General features: G+C 37.7%; 1 protein-coding gene across 1 annotated transcript in view; it reads right to left on the reverse strand.

Moving 5' to 3' along the window:
* SPATA9 (spermatogenesis associated 9) overlaps positions 1–23,982 on the reverse strand; it is a 73,999-nt gene that overhangs the window by 18,915 nt on the left and 31,102 nt on the right. The window contains 1 exon segment of the mRNA XM_082649810.1: positions 10,328–10,416. Coding sequence (XP_082505936.1) covers positions 10,328–10,393 — 66 coding nt within the window. The 5' untranslated portion in view covers positions 10,394–10,416.

Raw genomic sequence — 23,982 nt, forward strand, 5'->3', positions numbered from 1 at the left:
CTGCTATTTATGTCAAAGAGTGTTCTGCCTATGTTTTCCTCCAGGAATTTTTTTTTTTTTTTTTTTTTGAGTGGTATGCGGACCTCTCACTGCTGTGGCCTCTCCCATTGCGGAGCACAGGCTCCGGACGCGCAGGCTCAGCGGCCATGGCTCACGGGCCCAGCCGCTCTGCGGCATGTGGGATCTTCCCGGACCGGGGCACGAACCTGTGTCCCCTGCATCAGCAGGCGGACTCTCAACCACTGCGCCACCAGGGAAGCCCTCCTCCAGGAATTTTATAGTATCCAGTCTTACATTTAGGTCTTTAATCCATTCTGAGTTTATTTTTGTATGTGGTGCTAGAGAACATTTTAATTTAATTCTTTTACAAGTAGCTGTTCAGTTTTCCCAGCACAGCTTATTGAAGAGACTGTCTTTTCTCCATTGTATATTCTTGCCTCCTTTGTCACAGATTAATTAACCATAAGTGTGTGGGTTTATTTCTGGGCTCTCTATTCCATTCCATTGATCAATGTGTCTGTTTTTGTGCCAGTACCATACTGTTTTGATTAGTATAGCTTTGTAGTATAATCTGAAGTCCAGGAGCCTGATTCCTCCAGTCTGTTCTTCTTTCTCAAGATTGCTTTGGCTATTTGGGGTCTTCTGTGTTTCCATATAAATTTTAAAATTATTTGTTCTAGGTCTGTGAAAAATGCCATTGATACTTTGATATGCATTGCACTGAATCTGCAGATTGCCTTGGGTGGTATGGTCATTTTAACAATACTAATTCTTCCAATCCAAGAATATGGTATATCTCTCCATCTGTTTGTGTGTCTTCAATTTCTTTCATTAGTGTCTTATAGTTTTCCAAGTACAGGTCTTTTGCCTCCACAGGTAGGTTTATTCCTAGGTATTTTATTCTTTTTGATGCAATGGTAAATGGGATTGTTTCCTTAACTTCTCTTTCTGATAGTCTGTTGTTAGTGTATAGAAATGCAACAGATTTTTAAATATTACTTTTGTATCCTGCAACTTTACCAAATTCATTGATGAGCTCTAGTAGTTTTCTGGTGGCGTCTTTAGGATTTTCTATGTACAGTATCATGTCATCTGCAAACAGTGACAGTTTTAGTTCTTCCTTTCCAATTTGGATTCCTTTGACTTTTTATCCTTCTCTGGTAGCTGTGGCTAGGACTTCCAAAACTACATTGAATAAAAGTGGTAAGAGTGGACAGCCTCGTATATAAAATATAGCATATATACATAATCATAATGTACAATTTACTTTAAATTTTTTAATGTTAAAATATAGCATATATACACACTGCATTGTACTGTTTAAAGAAAAATGAAACAAAAACCCTATATACTAATCCACAAGCTTACAAAACTTGTAGTTCTGAAAACTTCAAATCTTCTATGAGCACTCTGACAGGAAAAAATTCTGGCATTTCTAAAACACAGGACATGTAGTTCTTTCTCTGTTCTAGCAGAAAGTGAACCACAGGTTAGACTGCATTCCAGGCAACAGACAAGTATAATTTCCATTATTCATTTAAGTAATTTTATGAGCTATTCTGGCTTTTCAGTACATAACTTGGGAGAAAGAGTTGGTTAATAACACAAAGAAACAACTTTGAATCTCATTTAATTATTGAGTACAAATATATAAGTGCAAAACATATTTTGGATTTTTTTGTCTATAATAAGCATCATATATTTGGTTAAGAGCTAACATGCTGTATATTTATTTTAAATGCCTCAACTTTTATCCTGAAGTCATAATTTTATTAGTGCTGTTTTTGTCATCAAAGTTCAGTACTTCTCTTACTCTTCAGCATTTGTCAGTGGAGATAACCAAAAGCTGTTCTAGCCTGTCAATGAAGATGTACTTCTGCAACACCTGGTGTCCTACCGTGGCTTAATCTATTAACTTTAGCAAAAAAGTCCCAGTAGCCCACCTGTGGTCTCAACCCTCCTCGTCAGTAGAACAGTAGAGGATGGACTAAGTTGTGGGCTGCTACAGTTGCTATAATTTCAAGCCACTTTAGAGCACAGCAATCCTTACAAGCAGTTACATGGTAGGTAGAACAAGTGAAAAGAACACACAGGTGCAATCACTTGATATTATCTAACCTGGTTGCATGCACACCTTGAAGAGAAACCACATTGTCTGCAGTATCCAAAGTTCCTGCACATACAGATTCAATTTCTCTTGTGACGTTATGCTTTGCTGCACTGACTCTTCCTCCTAACTCCTCCTCAAGGTGGAGCAGCTGGAATAAGTTTGGTTTTACCTCTGATTACAATTTACAGTTGTCCCTAGGCATCCCATGTGGATTAGTTAGTTCCAGAACCCCTGAAGATACCAAAATCCGTGGATGCTTAAGTTCTTTATATAAAATGGCATAGTATTTGCGTATAGCCTATGCATATCCTCCTTTATACTTTAAATCATCTCTAGATTACTTATAAACTCTCATACAATGTAAGTGCTATGTAAATCAACAAACTTAAGTTTTGCTTTTTGGAACTTTCTGGAATTTTTTTCAATCACAGGTTGGTTGAATCCCTGGATACCAAGGGCTGACAGTACTGTGTTTTCTCTCATTATAATTTGTAACCAGAGGTGAGGACCACATTGCCAGGGCAAACAGGAGTTGGATATGTGCAGTTCCACCTTTAGTGAAACCTTGTCTATGTGGTCATTCAGTGTTTTAGGGACCCTTCATTTCTTCAGTTGCAAAACAACATCCTGTAGTTTCCCTCTTCTGATTTTGTGAGTTCCTTCACAAAATCTTAGTGATCTGTACGTGTTGGCCTGGATTTCACTGACTTTTACACATGTATTTCTATTAACCAGTATTGATGCATTCCCCCAAACATTATACTAGATTGATCCATTCAACTTTCCTCTCTTTCAGAAATTCTAAATTTTTATCTCTGTAGAAAAATAAGCCTATTTGTAATAAATAATCTATTAATAAAAATTCTCCTGCAAGGTTCATATAATGTGTTCACCAAAATACAGCATTTATTATAGACAATATTTTTAAAAATTCGAGTGCATTATAATAATGCTTTAGCGCATTTTGTGTTATCTTTCTCATTTTAGTATCCTCGTGAGTGTATGGCTTTTTCCAACAGACTCAACTTGTTCCTAATTAATATTTTTGTTTCCCTTTAATGCTTAAATGGTTACAATATGACGACTGCATTTCCCTTTTAAAATGCCTTCCTTTTTTGATACTTTCCTAGATAACTGAAAGAATTATTTCTAACAACAAAATATGTTTCTGACCCCTTTTATTTTCCCTGCCACAAAACATGAAATAAATTTGTTCCCAAGAAGACCATTATTGCTTTTAAGAAGAATAGTATATTAGAAAATCTGGGCTTGGGGGTGCATGGTCAATGGTTCTTCGTGGCTCTGGGAATACAAAGATGACAGCAGGGAAAGGCTACTTACATTCCTTAAGATGCAGAAGGAGACGTTCTTCTTTTTTAAATAAACAGTCACCAGTTTATGATGATGGTTCCAATTCACTTTTACTTTCAATGAGTTATTTTTTTAAATTAGCTCTAACAGAAAATTTTTAAATAAAAGGTTTTTCCCCTCTGAGGTACCAGCTTTTCCTTTTTGTCTACTCTCTATGCTATGTATTTTCCTACCAAACCATATGTGTAAATTTAAATGTTGAACTGAAATTAAGAAGTCCTCATTTCCTTCTTTTTCCCTTTTTAATTTTTTGACCCTTGGCCTAAACATCCTGGAGTCAGTGGCAAAGTGTGCAAATTCAGATGATATTTTTTGTCATATGTTCATCATCTGAGCATATCAGCAAATGTCAGAAAAGAAAGTCCAACTCCCAACCACCACCAACACCTCAGAGATAAACAAAGGTACTTAAAGACCATTTGCCAAAACAAACTTAGCATCATTTAATCAGATTTATTCAAGAATCCTGCTCCATATTTCTCTATTTGAGCTCCATTCTTTGAATATATATCCTGCTTTCCCCATTACTTTTCTTTTTTCCAGAGCCATGCCCATTTTTCTATCATCAGCAGTTTTAATGCTGAACTCCAATTTCTAGTAACATCAGCTTTTTACTACCGTACATCTATAAAACCAGCCTGTCAGCAAATCTTATTCAGTTCTTTCTCTGAATAGTCCCAGAATTTGACCACTCCTCACTAGCCCCAGTACCAACACTCAGTCCACTTTATTTATATACCACTGTCATCTCGTCTCCAGACTTGAAAATTAGCCTCATCAATGGCCTCCCTGCTTCCACCCTTCCCTACTTTCATTCTGTTCCTCAACACATCGGCCAAAGAGACACAATTAAAAATTAGATCACATCAGATCTTGCTTTTCTGCTCAACCACTTCAGTGGCCTCCTGGTGCACTCAGTGTAAAAGCCAAAGTACATACAATGGTCTGCAAGGTCCTACAAAGGCTGCCTCTTCTTTACCTCCCTGGCCTCACAGTCTTTTTCTCTCCCTTTTCCTCCTTCATTATTTATTGAACTTGTTAGGTATACTCCCATCTCAGGGACTTTGAACTAACTATGCCATTTGATTCTCAAGGATGCCAAGGTTTGCTCCCTCACTTCCTTCAAGTCTTTTTCTTTTTTAAATTTTTATTGGAATATAGTTGATTTATAATGTATTAGTTTCTGGTGTACAAAGTGAATCAGTTATACATATACATATATCCACTCTTTTTTTTTTTAGATTCTTGTTCCATATAGGCCATTACAAAGTATTGAGTAGAGTTCCCTGTGCTATACAGTAGGTTCCTATTAGTTATCTATTTTATATTTAGTAGTGTGTATATGTCAGTCCCAATCTCACAATTTATCCCTCCTCCCTCCCTTATCCCCTGGTAACCATAAGTTTGTTTTCTATATCCATGACTCTACTTCTATTTTTGTAAGTTCAATTGTACTCCCCCTTTATTTTAGATTCCACATATAAGCAATATCATATATTTGTCTTTCTGTGTCTGACTTACTTCACTCAGTATGACAATCTCTACGTCCATCCATGTTGCTGCAGATGGCATTATTTTGTTCTTTTTTTATTGCTAAGTAATATTCCATGTGGTATATATGTATCACATCTTCTTTATCCATTCCTCTGTTGATGGACATAGGTTGCTTTCATGTCCTGGCTATTGTAGATAGTGCTGCAATGAACACTGAGGTGCATGTATCTTTTTGTATTATGATTTTCTCTGGGTATATGCCCAGGAGTGGGATTGCTGGGTCATATGGTAGTTCTAGTTTTTGTTTTTAAAGGAACCTCCATACTGTTCTCCATAGTGGCTGCACCAGTTTACATTCCCACCAACACTGTAGGAGGGTTCCCTTTTCTCTACACCCTCTCCAGCATTTGTTGTTTGTAGATTTTTTTGACTGGTGTGAGGTGATACCTCATTGTAGTTTTCACTTGCGTTTTTCTAATAATTAGCGATGCTGAACATCTTTCCATGTGCTTCTTGGCCATCTGTATGTCATCTTTGGAGAAATGTCTATTTAGATCTTCCCCCCTTTTTTGATTGGGTTATTTGTTTTTTTGATATTGAGCTACATGAGCTATTTGTATATTTTGGAGATTAATCCCTTGTCGGTTGCTTCATTTGCAAATATCTTCTCCCAGTCTGAGGGTTTTGTTTTGTTTATGGTTTCCTTTGCTGTGCAAAAATTTTTAAGTTTAACACATATTTGACGGGAGACGTATTACGGCCACAGGCATTAGTTTCTGCAAAAATCCCCTGGGTCAATAATGTGTTAATCAGATCCCATTTGTTTATTTTTGTTTTTATTTTCATTACTCTAGGAGGTGGATACTTCCTTTAAGCCTTAATTCAAGAATCACTTTCTCACTAAGACTCTCTTGGTCTTACCTTTCCCATCAATTGTTCTCCTTATCCCTACCCCTACTTCATATCCTTTCTCTGCTATGTGCTTTCTTCCCCTTAAGACCTACCATTAATATAATCTGTAGTTTATTTTCCTTGTTTATTGGTTTTCTATTTGACTAGGATATAAGTTTGGGGTTTTTTAGGATATAAGTTTTATGGCAGCAGTGTTCTATATCCATCTGGCTCACTGATCTTTCCCCAGTGCCTAGAATAGTGTCTGGTACATAGTGGGTGCTCTATAAATATATTCATTTCAGTGAATGAATGAAAAATATCAGAAAAATATAACAAGTTAGTATAGATATATATTGGAAAAATATAACAAATATTAAATTAGAAACTACCCAGAAAGATTTCAGTGCACAACGTGCTCTGCGAATTTTCACAATGATAGTGTCCCACAAGAAACAACTCACCAAAGACAAATATACAACTGAATTATAGAACACTCTAGTTACAGTTCTACTCTCATTATATTTAGAAACCCCAATGCCAATACAAGTAATTTCCAGACATCACTGGTGCATCCCCAGTGAAACCGTGCCCCACAAGGTTAGAAAGCTCATTCTGAACCTGTGCCCCATAGGGTTAACAGAAACTGGCGACTGACAGCAATTCTTTAGCTTGTCTTACAGAACAGCAGATAAGGGAGAGTCTTGTTAAAAATCCCTATGCTTGTAATCTGCCTCCACTCATCAAACTTGCCTTAATTGTTCCTGCAAATTGCGTACCTTCCAAGCTTCACATACCTTAGACAAATACTGTATATCACAAGACTCCTTTAACCACCCCCTACAGATAACACCTCTGACATATGGGTCGCTACAGTAATGGCTGCTTCAGAAACATGGAGCTAATCTTGCCCAGTTCAAACTGGTCAAGACCACTTGACCATTCAACTGAGCCTGCTCAAGTGTGCAATGGGTGACCTTTTGACATCTGAGGGCCAAAAGTTCCACCCCCAGATCATGCTAACACCCACATTTTCTGAACATACATCCTGTGAAGAAGCATGTAACTCAGATATGCCTGCAAAGAGCAGACATTACCTCACCTTTTTCCTGCCTCCAAACACCTTCACGGGCCTCTCTGACTACGCTATACTCTTCATGCACAAACAATCCAAGCCCCTTGCCTTTGGGGAGGTGGATCAGAGATTTGCTCTCCTGTTTCCTCACTTGGCTGCCTCTTGAATAAACCCTTTCTCTGCTGCAAACCTCAGCGTCTCAGCATTAGGCTTTCTGCATGTCAGACAAAGAAACCTGGTTTGGTAACACCAGCAGTTTTTGTCCCACATGTTTAAAAAGAAAAAAAGAAAGCATAGAGAATTCAGAAAAATGTATCTACATATGTAAAGGCCAAAATTTTGCATGGATTCTATTATGCTCTGTCTACAATCCTCAATTCTGTAGTATACAGTTAAGTGCAAGATAATTACAGAATAAAATACAAACCACCTTTCATAATTAAAATCCACAAAATTGACCCTATTTACCATAAAAGATTTCTCTCATTCAAGTAAAGATCATCTGAATTAAAAAATTTTAATTCCCTAATTGTAGCATGCATCTTTTCATTCGTTCAAATTTAAAAGTTTAATATTTTAAAGTCCTCATATGGAAATCATTTGCAATTTGCAAGTGTAAACCTTAAAAAGTTACTTTTACTAAAAGATGTGGATACTGAGCATATTGGGGTCTGGGCTGCTTGGAAGAGAGGGAGTGGAGAGTACAAGACCTCAGAAGCCAGGACCTCAAGGCAAAATTCTAAAATTAACTTTCCCCAGCCCCAGAAAAAAAATGTCCTTCAAAATCTTTAGCCATGAAGAACTATTTAATAACCAGTATTCTCGGTGTATTCCTCTATAAAAATTCCACCACCATCACTCCTATCAAATCTCTAAATCTTTTTTTTTTTTTATTCCAGGCCAGCAACATGGCTTTTTCCTAAATAAATAAAATTAAATGCCAATCACAAAACTTAGAGATTTAAAATACAACCCAATTAATAAAGCCCTCTAAGTAGTCTTAAAACCATTCTTTTCAGTATGTTTGGGAACTATGGACCACACTAGAAATAATAAAATCTGCAACATTTCTAATCTGACCTTTAAAAATAATCTAGTTAAGAACAGAGTATTAGCATTGTTTTCTGGATAATTTATTTTTGAAGAGCAAATAACTTCAATGTGTTATAATATCCCCTAACTACTCAGGTTTCCTGCCAATCTCAGCAACACTTTCTTCAAAGTAAATGGTGGAAAAAGAACAATGTAAGTGTTTTGAAAATGAGAAATAAAGTAACTTTATGTTTATATTCTTCACTTGGATGGGATATAGTTCTTATAAGTGAACGACTTCAGGGATTTGGAAATAGGAACTTAGATTTCTTTGGGGATCAGAATATCAATCTATTTCACATAAAGCATACTTATGGCTCTAGTGATAACGAGGCTATGCAGAGGGTAGGAAGAGATGAAGGAAGTTGTAAAGAAAGTTGCAACTTCGATTAAATAAAACCCAGTTTCTCTAATGTTGGCAATGGTGGGAGAATCACAACTTGGAAGGACAACAGGGCTTTCCAGGCCTAGGCTTCCTTGGCTTTACCTTGAGGTTTTCTCAATAATTACTGACACTACTGTGCTGGCCTTAACCATTTTACATCCTAGACCAAGCATCTCTTTCCTTAACACCCCAGAGCATAGCCAAGAAAAATCTCTCATGTTTCAAAAGAATTTATACCAAGACTAGGGGGATACAAAAAGAGGAAGCAACTAGACACCAAGGTTAAGATATGGAATGACAAAATCCATTTTGCCCTCTAGAGCTTTTAAGGCTTATCCTCTCCTACTTAGCCAGCCACCACCTAGATGCCACCTTACCACTGTGCATCCAGATACTTACATTTCAGTATCACCCGTTCCTAAAGTCTAGACCCAAGACTGACGCCATTTATTCAAATTTACTTAACATTCTGGAAACGTGCTATGATGTTTCATACTTTTTTGGCATGACACTGCTTCCTTTGGAATATTTTTCCCTATTCATCCTCTGAGACCCAGTCTAAGCATCTTTCCTCCATGAAGTCTTCTCTGACTACCCTATGTAGAGTCATTCCTTCCTCTAAATTGTATATGCCTCTTACCATATTCCATGGCAATTACTTGTTTATGGCTGTGTCTCCATGAGATTAAGCTCACCGACTGAAGGAACCGTGCCTTGTTTAATCTCTGTATTCCTTCTTCCCAGTTCCAGGCAAAGTATTTATTAAGTGTCTAATGCCTGGTTATCTGGATGAATGGTTAAAGGTAGCTCTAATACCTCTCCTTTGGAATAAAATATACAGACTTTGTGATTACTATGTTACTCACAGCGCTTTTTTGTTTACTTCCAGGTTTTAGCTATGTTCCTCATGTTGACATTGCCAAAAGTCTGATTTCTGGGTAAGTAAGTTGTTACTGTACCATATAACTTTACAACATATTCTATTCCAACTGTGGCCAAAATGACTAAAACAGCACTTTCCCATTAAGAGTTGCGTACTTTTGGGACTTCCATGGTGGTCCAGTGGCTAAGACTCTGTGCTTCCAATGCAAGGGGGCCCGGGTTCGATCCCTGGTCAGGAAACTAGACCCCACATGCCACAACTAAGAGTTTGCATGCTGCAACTAAAGATCCCACGTGCCACAATGAAGATCTCGCATGCCACAACGAAGATCCTGCATGCCACAACAAAGATCCCACATGCCCCAACTAAGACCCAGTTTAGCCAAATAAATATTTTAAAAAAACGAGTTGTGTACTTTTGAGTAAATCAGGTTACCTGTGTCCCCTAAACAAGATGTTACTTTTTCCTAACTAAATGTCTTTATGATTCTCTACCTATCTCCTTCCACTCCCAATATTATATCTAAAACCTTTTTGCAACAGATGTTTAAAACATATGCATATGTACTTTGTTTAAATTGATATCACTATTTTCTTTCCATATTAAAACACACACCCATGCCATATTTATCTTTCCATTGTTATAACATATGAATTATGTTTTTTCACTGACTTAATTGCCACAGATTTTAAAGTACATCTAGATATTTTTCTGACTTTATATTAAGCAAATCTTAAGTAAACTACATTGCAATTGTATCTATGAGAAAGTTCTAGATTTCCAATCTAATGGTAGAGTGACTGTCCTTAAACTTTATTTATCTTTCTACCTCACTTCCTTGTCCACAGTCCTTCTGTTTTCCATATACCCCTCGCAATGAGTAAGAGTTGAAATGGTGTTTTTCTGAGGTGAAAGTAATGTTTTCCTAAGCTTAAAATACTGATCTCAAAATCACAAATTAAATAATTGGTACTAAAAATACAATATACTTTTTATAATCCTTTCAAAGTTATAAAATCACATTACCTGATTAGACTGTGATAATCTTAGGACGGTAGGGAATTCATCTTTAAACTTATCTTTAAGGACCATGATTGCTTTCTGGATCCCCTCGACTAAGACAAAAAGAAGTTAGGGGGTTAAAAAAAAAAACTTAACTAAAAATCCCCTAAACATAATTTAAAAGATCATGGAACACTGGGTCCACCTTGGGGATTTAATTCCCAGTTTCCACACCCATATCCCCTTTACAGGAAGACTGTGCATACTTCTTCCAGAGAAGTTCTTCAATATCTGCCCACATATCCGCCCAACAGGTTTGACTGGCATGTTGAGTTCTTGCCTGGGTTCCTAGTTCGAGGCAAGCTTACAGGCCTGGGCACTGCTTGTCCTACTCTACCATTAGTGAGGGATGATGGCAGCCTTCCACTCAGGAACGCAGGCAAGGACAGAACCTGCAGCTCACTGCAGGGATTCTTTGTTACTTCACAATGGGCCTCTGAGAACTTGTTACAGAATCCTCTGAAATCACTCTGGCAGTGAGCAGGAAGAGTGTGTTTGGAGGCACAAGGGGAGGAGAAATGGGATTGGAAAGTGAAGCACACTAAGGAGTTCTGCAATATGAATTAAATTTTGCCCCAATTTCTGCAGTGATACTTCAATTACTGGATCACCTGAGAACAAAGCTCCCTTTGAAAAAAGCTGGCATACGCTTTAAAAGAAATACTTCACACTTGATGCCACGTGGAAAAGAAACACCAGCAGTTAACTCAGAAAGACTTCTGAACAGGTTGTTTTTCCTTCACCCAAATGAGGATCACTAGGTCAGACCCAGGCAAAATCGTGAAGTCTTTGGTTTGCCTTCTTTAAAACCTCAACCTTTTTTTCTTCTTCATCTTTGTCTCTTCTAGCACTCTCCCACCTCAGATGACCATTATTTTCCTCTTATCAAACATGGGAAGAACTGCATATTATGCAGACTTGATTGACTACCTGGTTATATTTTAGTGTGGATGAGCTGAGTTGGTTAACTCAAATCCCATTTTATTTATTTATTATTATTTTTTTAAAATAAATTTATTTATTTTATTTATTTTTGGCTGCATTGGGTCTTTGTTGCTGTGTGCGGCTTTCTCTAGTTGCAGCAAGCAGGGGCTATACTTCGGTGCAGTGCGTGGGCTTCTCATTGCGGTGGCTTCTACTGTTGGGGAGCATGGGCTCTAGGCACGTGGGCTACAGTAGTTGTGGCACACAGGCTCAGTAGTTGTGGCTTGCGCGCTCTAGAGTGCAGGCTCAGTAGTTGTGGCGCATGGGCTTACTTGCTTTGGCTGTAGAGCGCAGGCTCAGTAGTTGTGGCGCATGGGCTTAGTTGCTCCGCGGCATGTGGGATCTTCCTGGGCCAGGGCTCGAACCCGTGTCCCCTGCATTGGTAGGCAGATTCTTAACCACTGCACCACCAGGGAAGCCCTCAAATCCCATTTTAATTTGAAGCCTTTATATTTAACTGCAGCTAGATGGGTTTCTTCGGCAAGCACAAAACTGGCTGCTGGAGGTCTATTTAGGGAACTGTCCAGGAAAGAGAAATGTTCATCAAAGGATTCCTCTAGATTGTGAAGCCTGCCAGATCCCCAGCTTTCACTTTGTCCTTAGTCCTTATCTGCCTGAGAATACTCTCCATCACAGCACAACCACCTCTCTGAACCTTAACAGATCCTGCTTTCCTCCATCATAAATCTAATGCGTAAGATAATTATACCCCTAACATTTGGAAAGTGAAATCTATTGCCAGAAAGAATTATTAGACAATGATGAACACACAAACTGGGAGCCTATAAGAAAATGAAAACTTTATTTGTCCTATTAAGATAACTTGGCTATCAGAGTCTACCAGAGTAACACCTGTTAGGACCTGCTCTCTCTGGTCTTATTCTATGTTCTCCACTCCCATCAACTCCCTAATTCTTTTTCCATCTGCCCACCCTCAATGTCCTAGCTCCCAGTTGTTTCACTCAGTTTTCTTTTCATCCATTCTCACCCTCCTAGGCATCCTATAAAACAAACAAATCTACAAGAAAAACATATCATGTTAATATTTCCCACACTTCAAGCTTAACTGACTCTTTGTTAATTATTCTAACAAAATTCTTTTTGTCTTTTCTTTCTTAATGACCCCCTCTCAGGATGGGGAATGGTAGAAAAAGGCAGGGGGTGATAAGTAAAAAAATTCCACGTTGGGCTTCCCTGGTGGCGCAGTGGTTGAGAGTCTGCTTGCCGATGCAGGGGACACGGGTTCGTGCCCTGGTCCGGGAAGATCCCACATGCCACGGAGCAGCTGGGCCCGTGAGCCATGGCTGCTGAGCCTGCGCGTCCGGAGCCTGTGCTCCGCAACGGGAGAGGCCACAACAGTGAGAGGCCCGTGTACCACAAAAAAAAAAAAAAAAAAAAAAATTCCACCTTGCCACACTTAACATTTGTGACCATATCTGATAATGTTTTGGTTTTTATTTAATCATATCTTATACCTATATCCTTACACATCTTACATTATTACAGATAAAGTTAGATGAAATAATGTCAATGGCTATCTTTAATTGTTATTCTTTACAACTCATAATTGAGTGGTCCATACTTACAAAATAAATTCTAATAAGAATCTGAGGCAGTTTGTATGTAGGATGTTTGAAAATTGAATCATTTGAAATGTACTAAGGGAACTTATTCTTTAAAAGTAACTAACCCTAGATAAATTCTTCTATAAGGTAAATAACCATCTTTTTCCCACGAAAAATAAATACCTGCTATGTATCTTGTAAATACAGATTTTCAAAGATGTTTCAAAATAGAGATAACATTTTGCTTCTCCTTAAAGTTATTTAATAACTATATTCTACAATTCCAGTTGGGTACCATTAGTATGGTACCCAACCATATTAATGGATGAAAAGACTGATGCAAGTCCTCAAATAGTTACAGTAAAATGATAGGCCACACAGGGAACAGAATTAACAACATTGGCATTGCTACTGAACTTTGGGAACTGCTGAGGTTCATTAGATGGTAGGAAGCTAGGAAGCAGATTTGTTGTTGTCTGTTTCCTGTATCACAATATAAACTTCATGAGCTCAGGGTCTTTGGTTGGCTCAAGGCTATATTCCCAATATGTAGATAATGCTTTTACAATTTTACAAAAATATTTCCTGGAAGAATATAATCATAGTTGTTACTTATGTCCTAGGCAGGATGAAAATTTTTATCATTAACAAATTCATTGTGGAATCAATTAAATGATATGTAAATGCAAAACAAGACACATTACATATACATACACACACATAATGTTTATCAAACACTATGGGAAGAAAACTTTTTTTCCCCACACACAAAGCACTACATTTTAATTTATTTTACCCATGACAGTGACATAACCTAAATAATTAACTGAATTAATTCAAGATGAGCTCAGTAAGAACTAGCAAGTAGATACACAAATAGAGAACATGTCTTTGATTTTTCTTTACACTTTTTTAGCTAGATACTACTGAGTAGATTAATTGCAGCCCATTATTCTATATATTTGAGGATAGAAAATAAAAGTGTAGCAAGTTCATGGATTTAGTACTGATAATAACATGAGTAAATGAAAATATATGATGCAGTAGAGATCAAAAGAATATACCTGTAATACACACTACTATATATAAAATAGATAACTCATAAGGACCTACTGTATGGCACAGGGAACTCAATACTCGTTCGTTCATATGGCTGAGTAATATTCTATTGTATGTATATAGCACGTCTTCCTAATCTAGTCATCTGTCGATGGGCATTTATGTTGTTTCCATGTCTTGGCTACTGTAAATAGTACTGCTATGAACATTGGGGTGCATGTATCTTTTCGAATTAGAAGTTTTTTGAGTGACTTTAGAACACAGTTCAGAACGTTCCAAGGACAAAAAGAACTAGAAAAGCCATTTTAGATTTCATTCAGTCATTTCCTTGGAAGTGTTGATATCGGTTTTGTTATCTGAAATCATTTTCCTCATAATGCAGTCTAAACACATTTTGAGGTTAATAATGTTAGGCATCAAGAATTTCAGGATAAGAGAAAAAAACACCTAATTATAAAATCAAAGAACAGAGTAAAACACTGTAATGTTAAACAGAATTGACTATATCATCATAAACTCACGATTTTCAAAAATACATTTTTTCAAGCTGTACAGAATGAAATAACTAGAAACATTGCCAACTCAGTAGAAAAGAGCACCCCTAGCACCCAGATTCTGGGACTCTTTTTTTTTTAATTAATTAATTAATTTATGGCTGTGTTGGGTCTTTGTTGCTGCATGCAGGCTTTCTCTAGTTGCGGTGAGCAGGGGCTACTCTCCGTTGTGGTGTGCAGGCTTCTCATTGCGATGGCTTCTCTTGTTGTGGAGCATGGGCTCTAGGCACATGGGTTTCATTAGTTGTAGGCTCTAGAGCGCAGGCTCAGTAGTTGTGGCACACGGGCTTAGTTGCTCCACGGCATATGGGATCTTCCCGGACCAGGGCTCGAACCCATGTCCCCTGCATTGGCATTTGGATTCTTAACTACTGCACCACCAGGGAAGTCCCTTTGGGCTTTAATATAATTCTCCCCTACCATGAGCCAGGACTCCTTGAAGAAATAGCTGACATCAGTCTGCAGCAGCAGAAGTACAAGATGAAGCAGGGAGATCTCAGGCCAGAAAGGAAGAAAGCTTTTTGAAGGTTAATGGGGTCCTATTAGGAGGACACAGAAGGCAGCTGGAAGGAGCTACAAAGGCCTCCTTTACAATGGAAGACTCAGGCCATGTGAATGTTCACTGCTGCACTAATCGTAATATCAAGAAATTGTAAGCAACCCAAACATCCATTCTTCAACTACAGAATTAATAAATCAATTATAATATACCCATAATGGTTACTCTACAGCAGTAAACATGAACGAATTATAGCTACATGCAACATCGTGAATAAATCTCAGTAATATAATAATTTTGAATGAGAAAAAGCAAGATACAGAAAAAAAAGCAGAGCATGATTTCATTTATATGAAGTTCAAAAACACTCAAAACTAAGCAATATATTAGGAGTACACATATATGTGGCAAAATAGAGAAAAAAACCAAGGGAACCATAAACATAAAATTCAGGATAGTGGTTACTACTTCTGAGAGAAGAATGAAGAGGTGGGGTTGGACAAAGCCACATAAGGATTTTGAAGGTAACGGTAGTGTAATTTTTCTAAAACTTAATCATGTGTATGGGTATCGAAGGACTATAATCTTTATCCCTTACAACGACATATAAATATATCTTCTCAATATTTAATAAAAGCAATGAAAGGAAATAACCTGATGAACAAATTGCTGTAAAAACTTTGGTAAAAAATTGTCATTAAAAGCTATTCCAGTAATAATGGTAAAGGGACTTTTTTCATTTATTCGATATTTACTGAGCACCTACTATGTGTCATCACTGTTCAGCACTGGGAATAGGGTACTGAATAAAATAGACAAAAACCCTTGCTCTACTGGAACTTACATCCAGTGGAACAGAATCAAACTATTTGCTATTTTCTATGGACCTAGAAAAGCCATTTCTTTCATTAGTAACTTGCTCAGATTTTGAGGTGAATGTTTCACAACTATATTCTACATAATGTGTAAAAAACTAACTATATATTGATATAAAACATTCTTCTGATTGAAAAGATCTTATTTTAGTCTTAGAAAAGTTTATGTTACAAATCTATGTTTTAGATGAAAATCTTTCTTTTCTTACATCTCCCTCATCAAATCTGTAGTCATAACCAGAAATAAGATACTTTGAGCAGCTACATATCTTCTGATAGACATCTCCACTTTGGAAACAGGCAATCTATAAGTGAAGCCTTTCAAGAAAAGCAATATTAAACACATTTAAGTATCCATAGTCCGCATATTTTTATGGGCTTTGGTTAGAGTCTCAGACTTATCTACTTTATGCTGTAACCTCTGCCAGGAGTGACTAAAAATATGGATTTTGTATTTCGGTCCTTTCCCTTATAGACATAGAGTGTATAGCTTAACTGCCTAGATACTTAAGCAGCTCTCCCTGGTCAAACCAATAATATTCAAACATAATGAAAAAGAAAACCAGTGAATTCCAAATAATTCTATATAATTATAAAAAAGAAAATTGTTATGTTCACTCAAAGGAGCAAAACATGAAAACACTGAAGGATGCAGTCCACTCTTTCTTTGACCCAACACTTTGACAGCAAGTTGATGACACGTCTTTAAAGCTGAGCCCAGACAAGATATAATTCACCACGTGCACATTTATGTAAACTTACCATGAGACTACATTTATGTTCAGCCAGTACCAACCAATCCTCTTAAGTATTTCTAAGGTATTTGTACAAAAATATTCTTACAAGTTAAAAGTGTGACAAATTATACAATTATAATAACAATGCCCTTTATTTTAAAATGAAGTCCTCTTGACCAATGATTTACATTGCCTCTGCCTAATTTGTAGTTGGTATTCAATTTTCACACAAACAAGTCAATAAAGCCCAAAACTAAACATGTCTAATATGCGTTATCTAGGCAATTAGAAGATTGGGAAATCAAGCTTTGTTTTTCTTTTAACAGATGTAGTAAAGCCAGATTATTTTTTCAGATTCTATTTATGTTAAGAAAACAGGATGGTTTTGTAGACCGTACATGAGTATTACTATCTCTCTACAAATGACGAACCAGGCTCTGAGGAATTTAGAAAGTATCCCCAAACCAGGAAGTGGCAGAGCAAGGACTCTTGTCTAGATTCCCTTTCAAAATTTTGAATTCTCCTTACCAGCATATGGCCTCTCTTAGATGGAGTGAGTGACTTTCAAGAGCAGAAAGAAAAATGAGAGAATAACAACAGGTGAAATACTCTAAAATGGTCTAAGAAATTTAGAAAAAGGTTCAGATGATCAGAAATTCTATTATGGAAGGCTTTCACCTTCTCAATCAAAATCTGAGTGTCCACTGTATACCAGGGACCTGGACACAAAAACGAACAGAAAAAGTCCTTGATCGAAATAAAGGACCAGGCAATATAAAACAAACACTTTCAAAGAAAATTACAATAAAATATTATAAAAGCAGTAACACAAAGTGCTCTATGCAAGCAAGAGAAAGGGTGCCAACTTTGGGTGGCCAAAGTCTGAAAAGATTTTATTTGAGAAACACGTCAGACACTGTGCAAGAAACTGGGGACAGTGATAAATAAAACAGATGGTATTGTCACTCTCATGGAGCTTGCATTACTGTAGGAGAAGAGACAGCAAATAAATGAGGTCATCCCATGTAGTAATAAATGCCATAATGGAAATTAAACTGAGCAACATAGAGAGACAACTGGGCCACCACTTTCAGTTGGAATGTCAAGGAAGAACATTTGAGACAACGAGAAACACCTGAGAAGTCAGGGGTGTATGCTGCTACCAATCGTTATCACTTAACCTCTGGGGCAAAATCATTAAGTTTTTAAAAAATCAGCACCGGGACTTTCCTGGTGGCGCAGTGGTTAAGAATCTGCCTGCCCATGTGGTTTTGGTAGAAGGACGTGCTCTCACTCCCTCTTGCAAGAACAACAGAATCACAACTAACTGCTGAACAATCATCAACAGGAAGACACTGGAACTCACCAAAAAAGATACCCCACGTCCAAAGACAAAGGAGAAGCCACAGTGAGGTGGCAGGAGGGGCGCAATCACAATAAAATCAAATCCCATAACTGCTGGGCGGGTAACTCACAAACTGGAGAACACTTATACCACAGAAGCCCACCCACTGGAGTGAAGGTTCTGAGCCCCACGTCAGGCTACCGAACCTGGGGATCCAGCAACAGGAGGAGGAATTCCTAGAGAATCAGACCTTGAAGGCTAGCAGGATTTGATTGCAGGACTTTGACAGGACTGGTGGAAACAGAGACTCCACTCTTGGAGGGCACACACAAAGTAGTCTGCGCATCGGAACCCAGGGGAAGGAGCAGTGACCCCATAGGAAACTGAACCAGAATTACCTGCTAGTGTAGGAAGGTCTACTACAGAGGTGGAGGATGGCTCTGTCTCACCCTGATGACAAGGACACTGGCAGCAGAAGTTCTGGGAAGTACTCCTTGGTGTGAGCCCTCCAGAGTCTGCCATTAGCCCCATCAAAGAGCACGGGTAGGCTCCAGTGTTGGGTTGCCTCAGGCCAAACAACCAACAGGGAGGGAACCCAGCCCCACCCATCAGCAGTCAAGTACATTAAAGTTTTACTGAGCCCTGGCCTCCAGAGCAACAGCCAGCTCTACCCACCACCAGTCCCTCCCATCAGAAAACTTGCACAAGCCTCTTAGATAGCCTCATCCACCAGAGGGCAGACAGCAGAAGCAAGAACTACAATCCTGCAGCCTGTGGAACAAAACCCACATTCACAGAAAGATAGACAAGATGAAAAGGCACAGGGCTATGTACCAGATGAAGAAATAAGATAAAACCCCAGAAAAACAACTAAATGAAGTGGAGATAGGAAACCTTCTAGAAAAAGAATTCAGAATAATGATAGTGAAGATGATCCAGGACCTCGGAAAACGAATGGAGGCAAAGATTGAGAAGATGCGAGAAATGTTTAACAAAGACCTAGAGGAATTAAAGAACAAACAAACAGAGATGAACAATACAATAACTGAAATGAAAACTACACTAGAAGGAATCAATAGCAGAATAACTGAGGCAGAAGAACGGATAAATGACCTGGAAGACAGAATGGTGGAATTCACTGCTGTGGAACAGAATAAAGAAAAAAGAATGAAAAGAAATGAAGACAGCCTAAGAGACCTCTGGGACAATATTAAATGCAACAACATTCGCATTATAGGGGTCCCAGAAGGAGAAGAGAGAGAGAAAGGACCCAAGAAAATATTTGACGAGATTATAGTTGAAAACTTCCCTAATATGGGAAAGGAAATAGCCACCCAAGTCCAGGAAGCGCAGAGAGTCCCATATAGGATAAACCCAAGGAGAAACATGCCAAGACACATAGTAATCAAGCTTGCAAAAATTAAAGACAAAGAAAAATTATTGAAAACAGCAAGGGAAAAATGACAAATAACATACAAGGGAACTCCCATAAGGTTAACAGCTGATTTCTCAGCAGAAACGCTACAAGCCAAAAGGAGTGCCATGATATAATTAAAGTGATGAAAGGGAAGAACGTACAACCAAGATTTCTCCACTCGGCAAGGATCTCATTCAGATTCCATGGAGAAATCAAAAGCTTTACAGACAAGCAAAAGCTAAGAGAATTCAGCACCACCAAGCCAGCTCTACAACAAATGCTAAAAGAACTTCTCTAAGTGGGAAATACAAGAGAACAAAAGGTCATACAAAAACAAACCCAAAACAATTAAGAAAATGGTAATAGGAACATACATATCGATAATTACCTTGAACGTGAATGGATTAAATGCTCCAACCAAAAGACACAGGCTTGCTGAATGGATACAAAAACAAGACCCATACCCACTTCAGACCAAGGGACACATACAGACTGAAAGTGAAGGGATGGAAAAAGATATTCCATGCAAATGGAAATCAAAAGAAAGCTGGAGTAGCAATACTCATATCAGATAAAATAGACTTTCAGATAAAGAATGCTACAAGAGACAAGGAAGGACACTACATAATGATCAAGGGATCAACCTGAGAAGAAGATATAACAATTATAAACATATATGCACCATACATAGGAGCACCTCAATACATAAGGCAACTGCTAACAGCTAAAAAAGAGGAAATCGACAGTAACACAATAATAGTGCGGGACGTTAACACCTCACTTACACCAATGGACAGATCATCCAAACAGAAAATTAATAATGAAACACAAGCTTTAAATGCCACAATAGACCATATAGATTTAATTGATATTTATAGAACATTCCATCCAAAAACAGCAGATTACACTTTCTTCTCAAGTGCACACGGAACATTCTCCAGGATAGATTGCATCTTGGGCCACAAATCAAGCCTCAGTAAATTTAAAAAATTGAAATCATATCAAGCATCTTTTCTGACCACAACACTATGAGATTAGAAATCAATTACAGGGAAAAAAATGTAAAAAACACAAACACATGGAGGCTAAACACTACATTACTAAATAATCAAGGGATCACTGAAGAAATCAAAGAGGAAATCAAAAAATACCTAGAAACAAATGACAATGGAGACACGACGACCCAAAACCTATGGGATGCATCAAAAGAAGTTCTAAGAGGGAAGTGTATAGCAAAACAATCCTACCTTAAGAAACAGGAAACATCTCGAATAAACAATCTAAGCTTGCACCTAAAGCAATTAGAGAAAGAAGAACAAAAAAACCCCAAAGTTAGCAGAAGGAAAGAAATCATAAAGATCAGATCAGAAATAAATGAAAAAGAAATGAAGGAAACGATAGCAAAGATCAATAAAACTAAAAGCTGGTTCTTTGAGAAGATAAACAGAGTTGATTAACCATTAGCCAGACTCATCAAGAAAAAAAGGGAGAAGACTCAAATCAATAGAATTGGAAATGAAAAAGGAGAAGTAACAACTGACACTGCAGAAATACAAAAGATCATGAGAGATTACTACAAGCAACTCTATGTCAATAAAGTGGACAACCTGGAAGAAATGGACAAATTCTTAGAAATGCACAACCTGCCAAGACTGAATCAGGAAGAAATAGAAAATATGAACAGACCAATCACAAGCACTGAAATTGAAACTGTGATTAAAAATCTTCCAACATACAAAAGCCCAGGACCAGATGGCTTCACAGGCAAATTCTATCAAACATTTAGAGAAGAGCTAACACCTATCCTTCTCAAACTCTTCCAAAATATAGCAGAGGGAGGAACATCCCCAAACTCATTCTACGAGGCCACCATCACCCTGATACCAAAACCAGACAAAGATGTCACAAAGAAAGAAAATTACAGGCCGATATCACTGATGAACATAGATGCAAAAATGCTCAACAAAACACTAGCAAACACAATCCAACAGCACATAAAGAGGATCATACGCCATGATCAAATGGGGTTTATTCCAGGAATGCAAGGATTCTTCAATATATGCAAATCAATCAACGTGATACACCATATTAACAAATTGAAGGAGAAAAACCATATGGTCATCTCAATAGATGTAGAGAAAGCTTTTGACAAAATTCAACACCCATTTATAGTAAAAACCCTGCAGAAAGTAGGCATAGAGGGAACTTTCCTCAACATAATAAAAGCCATATATGACAAACCCACAGCCAACATCATCCTCAATGGTGAAAAACTGAAAGCATTTCCACTAAGATCAGGAACAAGACAAGTTGCCCACTCTCACCACTCTTATTCAACATAGTTTTGGAAGTTTTAGCTACAGCAATCAGAGAAGAAAAGGAAATAAAAGGAATCCAAATCGGAAAAGAAGAAGTAAAACTGTCACTGTTTGCAGATGACATGATACTATACATAGAGAATCCTAAAGATGCCAACAGAAAACTACTAGAGCTAATCAATGAATTTGGTAAAGCAGCAGGATACAAAATTAATGCACAGAAATCTCTTGCATTCCTATACACTAATGATGAAAAATCTGAAAGTGAAATCAAGAAAACACTCCCATTTACCATTGCAACAAAAAGAATAAAATATCTAGGAATAAACCTACCTAAGGAGACAAAAGACCTGTATGCAGAAAACTATAAGACACTGATGAAAGAAATTAAAGATGATACAAATAGATGGAGAGATATACCATGTTCTTGGATTGGAAGAATCAACATTGTGAAAATGACTCTACTACCCAAAGCAATCTACAGATGCAGTGCAATCCCTATCAAAGTACCACTGGCATTTTTCACAGAACTAGAACAAAAAATTTCACAATTTGTATGGAAACACAAAAGACCCCGAATAGCCAAAGCAATATTGAGAACAAAAAACGGAGCTGGAGGAATCAGGCTCCCTGACTTCGGACTATACTACAAATCTACAGTAATCAAGACAGTATGGTACTGGCACAAAATCAGAAAGATAGATCAATGGAACAGGATAGAAAGCCCAGAGATAAACCCACACACATATGGTCACCTTATCTTTGATAAAGGAGGCAGGAATGTACAGTGGAGAAAGGACAGCCTCTTCAATAAGTGGTGCTGGGAAAACTGGACAGGTACATGTAAAAGTATGAGATTAGAACACTCCCTAACACCATACACAAAAATAAGCTCAAAATGGATTAAAGACCTAAATGTAAGGCCAGAAACTATCAAACTCTTAGAGGAAAACATAGGCAGAACACTCCATGACACAAATCACAGTAAGATCCTTTTTGACCCACCTCCTAGAGAAATGGAAATAAAAACAAAAATAAACAAATGGGACCTAATGAAATTTCAAAGCTTTTGCACAGTAAAGGAAACCATAAACAAGACCAAAAGACAACCCTCAGAACGGGAGAAAATATTTGCAAATGAAGCAACTGACAAAGGATTAATCTCCAAAATTTACAAGCAGCTCATGCAGCTCAATAACCAAAAAACAAACAACCCAATCCAAAAATGGGCAGAAGACCTAAATAGACATTTCTCCAAAGAAGATATACAGACTGCCAACAAACACATGAAAGAATGCTCAACATCTTTAATCATTAGAGAAATGCAAATCAAAACTACTATGAGATATCATCTCACACCAGTCAGAATGGCCATCATCAAAAAATCTAGAAACAATAAATGCTGGAGAGGGTGTGGAGAAAAGGGAACACTCTTGCACTGCTAGTGGGAATGTGAATTGGTACAGCCACTATGGAGAACAGTATGGAGTTTCCTTAAAAAACTATAAATAGAACTACCATATGACCCAGCAATCCCACTACTGGGCATATACCCTGAGAAAACCATAATTCAAAAAGAGTCATGTACCAAAATGTTCATTGCAGCTCTATTTACAATAGCCAGGAGATGGAAACAACCTAAGTGTCCATCGTTGGATGAATGGATAAAGAAGATGTGGCACATATATACAAGGAATATTACTCAGCCATAAAAAGCAATGAAATTGAGTTATTTGTAGTGAGGTGGATGGACCTAGAGTCTGTCATACAGAGTGAAGTAAGTCAGAAAGAGAAAGACAAATACCGTATGCTAACACATATATATGGAATCTAAGAAAAAAAATGTCATGAAGAACCTAGGGGTAAGACAGGAATAAAGACACAGACCTACTAGAGAATGGACTTGAGGATATGGGGAGGGGGAAGGGTAAGCTGTGACAAAGTGAGAGAGTGGCATGGACATATATACACTACCAAACGTAAGGTAGATAGCTAGTGGGAAGCAACCTCATAGCACAGGCAGATCAACTCGCTGCTTTGTGACCACCTAGAGGGGTGCGATAGGGAGGGTGGGAGGGAGGGAGATGCAAGAGAGAAGAGATGTGGGAACATATGTATATGTATAACTGATTCACTTTTTTATAAAGCAGAAACTAACACACCATTGTAAAGCAATTATACTGCAATAAACATGTCAAAAAAAAAATAAAAAACCCATGCACCCCAATGTTCATTGCAGCACTATTTACAATAGCCAGGTCATGGA

This window comes from Grampus griseus, assembly GCF_964374135.1.
Source record: "Grampus griseus genome assembly, chromosome: 3".
In the NCBI taxonomy this organism is placed as follows: domain Eukaryota; kingdom Metazoa; phylum Chordata; class Mammalia; order Artiodactyla; family Delphinidae; genus Grampus; species Grampus griseus.